Source organism: Oncorhynchus keta, chromosome 35 (assembly GCF_023373465.1).
Source record: "Oncorhynchus keta strain PuntledgeMale-10-30-2019 chromosome 35, Oket_V2, whole genome shotgun sequence".
Lineage (NCBI taxonomy): Eukaryota > Metazoa > Chordata > Actinopteri > Salmoniformes > Salmonidae > Oncorhynchus > Oncorhynchus keta.
In genome coordinates, this window is record NC_068455.1 from 76,737,662 (window position 1) to 76,750,161 (window position 12,500).

General features: G+C 39.2%; 2 protein-coding genes across 2 annotated transcripts in view; one reads left to right on the forward strand and one right to left on the reverse strand.

Moving 5' to 3' along the window:
• The window catches only part of LOC118379634 (pyruvate carboxylase, mitochondrial-like), a 596,907-nt gene that overhangs the window by 191,586 nt on the left and 392,821 nt on the right, over positions 1-12,500 (reverse strand). The window lies entirely within an intron of this gene.
• Positions 1-12,500, forward strand: part of LOC118378432 (leucine-rich repeat and fibronectin type-III domain-containing protein 2-like) — a 71,350-nt gene that overhangs the window by 4,006 nt on the left and 54,844 nt on the right. The window contains exon 2 of the mRNA XM_052497804.1: positions 839-2,090. Within this exon, the coding sequence (XP_052353764.1) occupies positions 1,871-2,090 (220 nt within the window). The 5' untranslated portion in view covers positions 839-1,870. The remainder of the gene's footprint in view (positions 1-838; positions 2,091-12,500) is intronic.

Consider the following 12,500-nt stretch of genomic DNA (forward strand, 5'->3'; position numbering starts at 1 on the left):
GCCATGAGAAAAGGGCAACCAGTGAAGAACAAACACCATTTGTTGACAGATGGAGAGAGATGAGGCTGACATGTGGGCCTGAGAGATGAAGAGAGATGGGTCTGACAGATGGCTGAGAGATGAAGAGAGATGGGTCTGACAGATGGCTGAGAGATGAAGAGAGATGGGTCTGACAGGTGGGGCTGAGCGATGGAGAGAGATGGGGCTGACAGGTGGGGCTGAGAGATGGAGAGAGATGGGGCTGAGAGAAGGAGAGATGGAGAGAGATGAAGCTGAGAGAAGGAGAGATGGAGAGAGATGCGGCTGACATGTGGGGCTGAGAGATGGAGAGAGATGGGGCTGAGCGATGGAGAGAGATGGGGCTGACAGGTGGGGCTGAGAGATGGAGAGAGATGAAGCTGAGAGAAGGAGAGATGGAGAGAGATGAAGCTGAGAGAAGGAGAGATGGAGAGAGATGGTGCTGACAGGTGGGGCTGAGAGATGGAGAGAGATGGTGCTGACAGGTGGGGCTGAGAGATGGAGAGAGATGGGGCTGACAGGTGGGGCTGAGAGATGGAGAGAGATGGTGTAATTCCAGATTGGTTGTCTGGCGCTGTGTGTTTATGAGCTTTCAGACTGTCTGTGTACACACACACGCGCATGCACGCACACACACACACACACACACACACACACACACACACACACACACACACACACACACACACACACACACACACACACACACACACACACACACACACACACACACACACACACACACACACACACACACACACACACACACACACACACACACACACACAGATAACTGTATGTCTGTTCTCCTCTATTACAGGTAAACAGCATCAACAACAACAAGGACAACCTCCCTCTCGTCCCTCAACACCTCCATCCACGTTCCTTATTGTTCAGCCCTTGTCCCGGGTTGTTTGACCCACCAAGGGGACAGGGAAGCTAAACCCGTGCTGTTTGACCCACCAAGGGAACAGGGAAGCTTAACCCGGGCTGTTTGACCCACCAAGGGAACAGGGAAGCTAAACCCGGGCTGTTTGACCCACCAAGGGGACAGGGAAGCTAAACCCGTGCTGTTTGACCCACCAAGGGAACAGGGAAGCTAAACCCGGGCTGTTTGATCCACCAAGGGAACAGGGAAGCTAAACCCGGGCTGTTTGACCCACCAAGGGGACAGGGAAGCTAAACCCGTGCTGTTTGACCCACCAAGGGAACAGGGAAGCTAAACCCGGGTTGTTTGACCCACCAAGGGAACAGGGAAGCTAAACCCGGGCTGTTTGACCCACCAAGGGGACAGGGAAGCTTAACCCGGGTTGTTTCATCCACCAAGGGGACAGGGAAGCTTAACCCGGGTTGTTTCATCCACCAAGGGGACAGGGAAGCTTAACCCGGGCTGTTTGATCCACCAAGGGAACAGGGAAGCTAAACCCGGGTTGTTTCATCCACCAAGGGGACAGGGAAGCTTTGGGAAAGAAAGAACATATTCTGTTACATTCCCACGATGCTCGGAATAATATTTGTGATGCGGAACGCGTGGAATGATTCCCTGAATAGAGGGAAGCTGACATAACAGAGGGATAGAGGGAGGATACGACTGAAGGAAAGGAAGAGAGAGACATATGAGCAATCTACGGTGGAACAGGGAGGGAGAGAGAGGGAGGAGGAGAGGATCTGCCTGTTCATGATCTTCATTCCCTTGACATCAATATTATGATATATTCATACGAGAATTCCCAGAATTCCCAAACAGGAAATGGCGATGGAGAATTATGGAAAAGCAAACAAATTTAATTTCTTCAGATTTTTGTGTGGTTTTTGGGGGGATTTTCCAGATTCTCTTTGGGGAATAATGTGAATGAGATTGAGTGAAAATTCTCTTTCTCTCCCTGGAACTAAACAAATAAAAGGGATCGTGGAGTGTGTGACTCAGCGACCCAAATCCGCCTCTTTGATGTGTGTGTGTCGGAAGGGAGTCACACACACACACACACACACACAAACCAGGATACACACCTGGGGCGGAATCAGGCACACACACACCTGGTTGGAGGATAGGTGTGACACAGACAGAAAAGGTAATGTATGAATGTTAGATGCCACACACACACAAACACACACACACAAACACACGCACACACGTGAACGCACACACACACACACACACGCACACGCACGCGAACAAACACACACACACGCCCACACGCGGACGCACACACACGCACACACGCCCACACATGCACACTCACACACACGTGCACATAAATATGTGCAAATCATCTGCACCAATGCATAAACACTCAGCGCTCGAAACGGATGGCACCCCCCCCTCCAATCACACACACACACACACATACACACACACACACACACATACACAGAAATGTGAACTCATTCGCATGGCTAGATAGAGAATCAGTGAGTGAGTGTGTTAATCAATTCACTTTTTCAGTACATTGCTGAACAAGGAACAACACACACACACACACACACACACACACACACACACACACACACACACACACACACACACACACACACACACACACACACACACTCAATCTGCTACAAACAAACAAACATAAATAAAGATGGTAAATCTCATGAGCATCATGAGGTCGTCGTTGTGTCTGTGGCCAGGAATCTCACTCTGTGGTTTGTGTGACAGTTTTTCTTTTCATTTGCGTAAAAAGGAAAATAATGACTGAAAATACCCAGGAAGAAGAAAAATACAAATAAATAAACATCTACCTGGAAAGGCGAGTGTCAGAATAGACATGTTAAGGATGTGGAGAGATTGAATGAACAGAAGGAAAATAGAGAGACAGAGGGAAGAAAAGATGGGTAATTAAATGGTCGATGAACAGCAGGTTGTTGGTGAAGGATCAAGCTGTCACCACGACAACCACAGCGAGAGAGAGAGAGAGAAATGAAGAGGGGGGAGGAGACAGAATGAGAGGAGAATGTACTGAATGACAGAATGAAAGGAGGATGTACTGAATGACAGAATGAAAGGAGAATGTACTGAATCAGACAGAATGAAAGGAGAATGTACTGAATGACAGAATGAAAGGAGAATGTACTGAATGACAGAATGAAAGGAGGATGTACTGAATCAGACAGAATGAAAGGAGAATGTACTAAATTACAGAATGAAAGGAGGATGTACTGAATGACAGAATGAAAGGAGGATGTACTGAATTACAGAATGAAAGGAGAATGTACTGAATGACAGAATGAAAGGAGAATGTACTGAATGACAGAATGAAAGGAGGATGTACTGAATGACAGAATGAAAGGAGAATGTACTGAATGACAGAATGAAAGGAGGATGTACTGAATCAGACAGAATGAAAGGAGGATGTACTGAATGACAGAATGAAAGGAGAATGTACTAAATGACAGAATGAAAGGAGGATGTACTGAATGACAGAATGAAAGGAGGATGTACTGAATCAGACAGAATGAAAGGAGGATGTACTGAATGACAGAATGAAAGGAGAATGTACTGAATGACAGAATGAAAGTAGAATGTTCTGAATTACAGAATGAAAGGAGAATGTACTAAATGACAGAATGAAAGGAGAATGTACTGAATGACAGAATGAAAGTAGAATGTTCTGAATTACAGAATGAAAGGAGAATGTACTAAATGACAGAATGAAAGTAGATTATACTGAATCAGACAGAATGAAAGGAGAATGTTCTGAATTACAGAATGAAAGGAGAATGTACTGAATGACAGAATGAAAGTAGAATGTTCTGAATTACAGAATGAAAGGAGAATGGACTAAATGACAGAATGAAAGTAGATTATACTGACTGACAGAATGAAAGGAGAATGTACTAAATGACAGGATGAAAGTAGATTATACTGACTGACAGAATGAAAGGAGGATGTACTGAATCAGACAGAATGAAAGGAGGATGTACTGAATGACAGAATGAAAGGAGGATGTACTGAATGACAGAATGAAAGGAGAATGTACTGAATGACAGAATGAAAGGAGGATGTACTGAATCAGACAGAATGAAAGGAGAATGTACTGAATGACATAATGAAAGGAGGATGTACTGAATGACATAATGAAAGGAGGATGTACTGAATCAGACAGAATGAAAGGAGAATGTACTGAATGACAGAATGAAAGGAGGATGTACTGAATGACAGAATGAAAGGAAGATGTACTGAATCAGACAGAATGAAAGGAGAATGTACTGAATCAGACAGAATGAAAGGAGAATGTACTGAATGACAGAATGAAAGGAGGATGTACTGAATGACAGAATGAAAGGAGAATGTACTGAATCAGACAGAATGAAAGGAGAATGTACTGAATGACAGAATGAAAGGAGGATGTACTGAATGACAGAATGAAAGGAGAATGTACTGAATGACAGAATGAAAGGAGGATGTACTGAATCAGACAGAATGAAAGGAGAATGTACTGAATGACATAATGAAAGGAGGATGTACTGAATGACAGAATGAAAGGAGGATGTACTGAATCAGACAGAATGAAAGGAGAATGTACTGAATGACAGAATGACAGAAGAATGAAAGGAGAATGTACTGAAATGACAGAATGAAAGGAGATGTATAATGACAGAATGAAAGGAGATGTACTGAATCAGACAGAATGAAAGGAGAATGTACTGAATTACAGAATGAAAGGAGGAATGTACTGAATGACAGAATGAAAGGAGAATGTACTGAATGACAGAATGAAAGGAGAATGTACTGAATGACAGAATGAAAGGAGATGTATGAATGACAGAATGAAAGGAGAATGTACTGAATCAGACAGAATGAAAGGAGAATGTACTGAATGACAGGATGAAAGGAGGATGTACTGAATGACAGAATGAAAGGAGGATGTACTGAATCAGACAGAATGAAAGGAGGATGTACTGAATGACAGAATGAAAGGAGGATGTACTGAATGACAGAATGAAAGGAGAATGTACTGAATGACAGAATGAAAGGAGGATGTACTGAATCAGACAGAATGAAAGGAGAATGTACTGAATGACATAATGAAAGGAGGATGTACTGAATGACATAATGAAAGGAGGATGTACTGAATCAGACAGAATGAAAGGAGAATGTACTGAATGACAGAATGAAAGGAGGATGTACTGAATGACAGAATGAAAGGAAGATGTACTGAATCAGACAGAATGAAAGGAGAATGTACTGAATCAGACAGAATGAAAGGAGAATGTACTGAATGACAGAATGAAAGGAGGATGTACTGAATCAGACAGAATGAAAGGAGAATGTACTGAATCAGACAGAATGAAAGGAGAATGTACTGAATGACAGAATGAAAGGAGGATGTACTGAATGACAGAATGAAAGGAGAATGTACTGAATGACAGAATGAAAGGAGGATGTACTGAATCAGACAGAATGAAAGGAGAATGTACTGAATGACATAATGAAAGGAGGATGTACTGAATGACAGAATGAAAGGAGGATGTACTGAATCAGACAGAATGAAAGGAGAATGTACTGAATGACAGAATGAAAGGAGGATGTACTGAATGACAGAATGAAAGGAAGATGTACTGAATCAGACAGAATGAAAGGAGAATGTACTGAATCAGACAGAATGAAAGGAGGATGTACTGAATGACAGAATGAAAGGAGGATGTACTGAATGACAGAATGAAAGGAGAATGTACTGAATCAGACAGAATGAAAGGAGAATGTACTGAATGACAGAATGAAAGGAGGATGTACTGAATGACAGAATGAAAGGAGAATGTACTGAATGACAGAATGAAAGGAGAATGTACTGAATGACAGAATGAAAGGAGGATGTACTGAATGACAGAATGAAAGGAGAATGTACTGAATCAGACAGAATGAAAGGAGAATGTACTGAATGACATAATGAAAGGAGGATGTACTGAATGACAGAATGAAAGGAGGATGTACTGAATCAGACAGAATGAAAGGAGAATGTACTGAATGACAGAATGAAAGGAGGATGTACTGAATGACAGAATGAAAGGAGAATGTACTGAATGACAGAATGAAAGGAGAATGTACTAAATGACAGAATGAAAGGAGGATGTACTGAATGACAGAATGAAAGGAGGATGTACTGAATGACAGAATGAAAGGAGGATGTACTGAATCAGACAGAATGAAAGGAGGATGTACTGAATGACAGAATGAAAGGAGAATGTACTGAATGACAGAATGAAAGGAGAATGTACTGAATGACAGAATGAAAGGAGAATGTACTGAATGACAGAATGAAAGGAGAATGTACTGAATCAGACAGAATGAAAAGAGGAAGTACTGAATGACAGAATGAAAGGAGAATTCTGATTGACAGAATGAAAGTAGAATGTCTGTTACAGAATGAAAGTTATAAATGACAGAATGATGTACTGAATGACAGAATGAAAGTAGAATGTTCTGAATTACAGAATGAAAGGAGAATGTACTAAATGACAGAATGAAAGTAGATTATACTGAATCAGACAGAATGACAGGAGAATGTTCTGAATTACAGAATGAAAGGAGAATGTACTGAATGACAGAATGAAAGTAGAATGTTCTGAATTACAGACCAGAATGAAAGTAGATTATACTGACTGACAGAATGAAAGAGAATGTACTAAATGACAGGATGAAAGTAGATTATACTGACACAGAATGAAAGGAGGATGTACTGAATCAGACAGAATGAAAGCAGGATGTACTGAATGACAGACAATGACAGAATGAAAGGAGAATGTACCTGAAAGGAGGATATATGTCAGACAGAATGAAAGGAGAATGTACTGAATGACATAATGAAAGTAGATTATACTGACTGACAGAATGAAAGGAGGATGTACTGAATCAGACAGAATGAAAGGAGGATGTACTGAATGACAGAATGAAAGGAGGATGTACTGAATGACAGAATGAAAGGAGAATGTACTGAATGACAGAATGAAAGGAGGATATACTGAATCAGACAGAATGAAAGGAGAATGTACTGAATGACATAATGAAAGGAGGATGTACTGAATGACAGAATGAAAGGAGGATGTACTGAATCAGACAGAATGAAAGGAGAATGTACTGAATGACAGAATGAAAGGAGGATGTACTGAATGACAGAATGAAAGGAAGATGTACTGAATCAGACAGAATGAAAGGAGAATGTACTGAATGACAGAATGAAAGGAGAATGTACTGAATGACAGAATGAAAGGAGAATGTACTGAATGACAGAATGAAAGGAGAATGTACTAAATGACAGAATGAAAGGAGGATGAAATGACAGAATGAAAGGAGGATGTACTGAATGACAGAATGAAAGGAGGATGTACTGAATGTAATGAAAGGAGGATGTACTGTGCGTGAAAGGAGGATGTACTGAATGACAGAATGAAAGGAGAATGTACTGAATGACAGAATGAAAGGAGAATGTACTGAATGACAGAATGAAAGGAGAATGTACTGAATGACAGAATGAAAGGAGGATGTACTGAATCAGACAGAATGAAAGGAGGATGTACTGAATGACAGAATGAAAGGAGAATGTACTGAATGACAGAATGAAAGTAGAATGTTCTGAATTACAGAATGAAAGGAGAATGTACTAAATGACAGAATGAAAGTAGATTATACTGAATCAGACAGAATGAAAGGAGAATGTTCTGAATTACAGAATGAAAGGAGAATGTACTGAATGACAGAATGAAAGTAGAATGTTCTGAATTACAGAATGAAAGGAGAATGGACTAAATGACAGAATGAAAGTAGATTATACTGACTGACAGAATGAAAGGAGAATGTACTAAATGACAGGATGAAAGTAGATTATACTGACTGACAGAATGAAAGGAGGATGTACTGAATGACAGAATGAAAGGAGGATGTACTGAATGACAGAATGAAAGGAGAATGTACTGAATGACAGAATGAAAGGAGGATATACTGAATCAGACAGAATGAAAGGAGAATGTACTGAATGACATAATGAAAGGAGGATGTACTGAATGACATAATGAAAGGAGGATGTACTGAATCAGACAGAATGAAAGGAGAATGTACTGAATGACAGAATGAAAGGAGGATGTACTGAATGACAGAATGAAAGGAAGATGTACTGAATCAGACAGAATGAAAGGAGAATGTACTGAATCAGACAGAATGAAAGGAGAATGTACTGAATGACAGAATGAAAGGAGGATGTACTGAATGACAGAATGTGTACTGCAGACAGAATGAAAGGAGAATGCTGAATGACAGAATGAAAGTGTCTGAATGACAGAATGACAGAATGAAAGGAGAATGTCTATGACAGAATGAAAGGAGGATGTGTGTTTGTCTATGTCGGTGTGTGTGTGTCTATGTGTGTCTAAGTGTGTGTGTCTATGTGTGTGTCTGAGTGCATCACTGGTTTAGCCAACATCTGCCATTGCCCAGCTGCAAGCTAATAGGCTCACAGTGCTCGGTACTGAACCGCGATTGGCCGTTGGCTCTTTTGACCGGGCCTCACACCAGGAAGTCCACGCGGTGAATGAAGTGAACGATTCATATAGATATAGACCGAATAGAGTTGACGTAACTACCAATTCTACACTGAAGAAAATGACATCTGTTCTGGAAAATACATTTGTATCTGCGATGTTGTGAACAGCTCATTGAATACAGCCCTGAAGTGTTGAGGTTTTGTGCGTGTACGTTTGTGTGTATTTGTGTGTATGTGTGATTTTGTGTGTGCGTGTGTATTTACCCCTGAAGGCATGAGTCCATGCTGTGACATCGAGCCTACTTCCTGCTGGGAGAATCAACCAATCCGATACAGACTAATCATCACCACAGGGCACTGGATTGGTGGATACAAATTCTTAGAATTCTTTCGTATTTTACTCAAATATTTTGTGGAATTAGTTGTAAGGAGAGAGACAGAACAGCACAGCCAACAGAGATATCATTATACTGGTCATTATACAGTGGTATCATTATACTGGTCGTTATACAGTGGTATCATTATACTGGTCGTTATACAGTGGTATCATTATGCAGTGGTATCATTATACTGGTCGTTATACAGTGGTATCATTATACTGGTCATTATACAGTGGTATCATTATACTGGTCATTATACAGTGGTATCATTATACTGGTCGTTATACAGTGGTATCATTATACAGTGGTATCATTATACTGGTCGTTATACAGTGGTATCATTATACAGTGGTATCATTATACTGGTCGTTATACAGTGGTATCATTATGCAGTGGTATCATTATACTGGTCGTTATACAGTGGTATCATTATACTGGTCGTTATACAGTGGTATCATTATACTGGTCGTTATACAGTGGTATCATTATACTGGTCATTTACAGTGGTATCATTATACTGGTCATTATACAGTGGTATCATTATACTGGTCGTTATACAGTGGTATCATTATACTGGTCGTTATACAGTGGTATCATTATACTGGTCGTTATACAGTGGTATCATTATACTGGTCATTATACAGTGGTATCATTATACAGTGGTATCATTATACTGGTCATTATACAGTGGTATCATTATACAGTGGTATCGTTATACAGTGGTATCATTATACTGGTCGTTATACAGTGGTATCATTATACTGGTCATTATACAGTGGTATCATTATACTGGTCGTTATACAGTGGTATCATTATACTGGTCGTTATACAGTGGTATCATTATACGGTGGTATCATTATACTGGTCGTTATACAGTGGTATCATTATACTGGTCGTTATACAGTGGTATCATTATACTGGTCGTTATACAGTGGTATCATTATACTGGTCATTATACAGTGGTATCATTATACAGTGGTATCATTATACTGGTCGTTATACAGTGGTATCATTATACTGGTCGTTATACAGTGGTATCATTATACTGGTCGTTATACAGTGGTATCATTATACTGGTCGTTATACAGTGGTATCATTATACTGGTCGTTATACAGTGGTATCATTATACTGGTCGTTATACAGTGGTATCATTATACTGGTCGTTATACAGTGGTATCATTATACTGGTCGTTATACAGTGGTATCATTATGCAGTGGTATCATTATACTGGTCGTTATACAGTGGTATCATTATACAGTGGTATCATTATACTGGTCGTTATACAGTGGTATCATTATACAGTGGTATCATTATACTGGTCGTTATACAGTGGTATCATTATGCAGTGGTATCATTATACTGGTCGTTATACAGTGGTATCATTATACAGTGGTATCATTATACTGGTCATTATACAGTGGTATCATTATACTGGTCGTTATACAGTGGTATCATTATACTGGTCATTATACAGTGGTATCATTATACTGGTCATTTACAGTGGTATCATTATACTGGTCATTATACAGTGGTATCATTATACTGGTCGTTATACAGTGGTATCATTATACTGGTCGTTATACAGTGGTATCATTATACTGGTCATTATACAGTGGTATCATTATACAGTGGTATCATTATACTGGTCATTATACAGTGGTATCATAATACTGGTCGTTATACAGTGGTATCATTATACTGGTCGTTATACAGTGGTATCATTATACAGTGGTATCATTATACTGGTCGTTATACAGTGGTATCATTATACTGGTCATTATGCAGTGGTATCATTATACTGGTCGTTATACAGTGGTATCATTATACTGGTCGTTATACAGTGGTATCATTATACTGGTCATTATACAGTGGTATCATTATACAGTGGTATCATTATACTGGTCGTTATACAGTGGTATCATTATACTGGTCGTTATACAGTGGTATCATTATACTGGTCGTTATACAGTGGTATCATTATACTGGTCGTTATACAGTGGTATCATTATACTGGTCGTTATACAGTGGTATCATTATACTGGTCGTTATACAGTGGTATCATTATGCAGTGGTATCATTATACTGGTATCATTATACAGTGGTATCATTATACTGGTCGTTATACAGTGGTATCATTATACTGGTCATTATACAGTGGTATCATTATACAGTGGTATCATTATACTGGTCGTTATACAGTGGTATCATTATACTGGTCGTTATACAGTGGTATCGTTATACTGGTCGTTATACAGTGGTATCATTATACTGGTCGTTATACAGTGGTATCATTATACTGGTCGTTATACAGTGGTATCATTATACTGGTCGTTATACAGTGGTATCATTATACTGGTCATTTACAGTGGTATCATTATACTGGTCATTATACAGTGGTATCATTATACTGGTCGTTATACAGTGGTATCGATATACTGGTCGTTATACAGTGGTATCATTATACTGGTCATTATACAGTGGTATCATTATACAGTGGTATCATTATACTGGTCATTATACAGTGGTATCATAATACTGGTCGTTATACAGTGGTATCATTATACTGGTCGTTATACAGTGGTATCATTATACAGTGGTATCATTATACTGGTCGTTATACAGTGGTATCATTATACTGGTCATTATGCAGTGGTATCATTATACTGGTCATTATACAGTGGTATCATTATACAGTGGTATCATTATACTGGTCATTATACAGTGGTATCATTATACTGGTCATTATACAGTGGTATCATTATACAGTGGTATCATTATACTGGTCATTATACAGTGGTATCATTATACTGGTCATTATGCAGTGGTATCATTATACTGGTCGTTATACAGTGGTATCATTATACTGGTCATTATACAGTGGTATCATTATACAGTGGTATCATTATACTGGTCGTTATACAGTGGTATCATTATACTGGTCATTATGCAGTGGTATCATTATACTGGTCGTTATACAGTGGTATCATTATACTGGTCATTATACAGTGGTATCATTATACTGGTCGTTATACAGTGGTATCATTATACAGTGGTATCATTATACAGTGGTATCATTATACTGGTCGTTATACAGTGGTATCATTATACTGGTCGTTATACAGTGGTATCATTATACTGGTCATTATACAGTGGTATCATTATACTGGTCGTTATACAGTGGTATCATTATACAGTGGTATCATTATACAGTGGTATCATTATACTGGTCATTATACAGTGGTATCATTATACTGGTCGTTATACAGTGGTATCATTATACTGGTCGTTATACAGTGGTATCATTATACGGTGGTATCATTATACTGGTCGTTATACAGTGGTATCATTATACTGGTCGTTATACAGTGGTATCATTATACTGGTCATTATACAGTGGTATCATTATACAGTGGTATCATTATACAGTGGTATCATTATACTGGTCATTATACAGTGGTATCATTATACAGGTCGTTATACAGTGGTATCATTATACGGTGGTATCATTATACTGGTCATTATACAGTGGTATCATTATACTGGTCGTTATACAGTGGTATCATTATACTGGTCGTTATACAGTGGTATCATTATACAGTGGTATCATTATACTGGTCGTT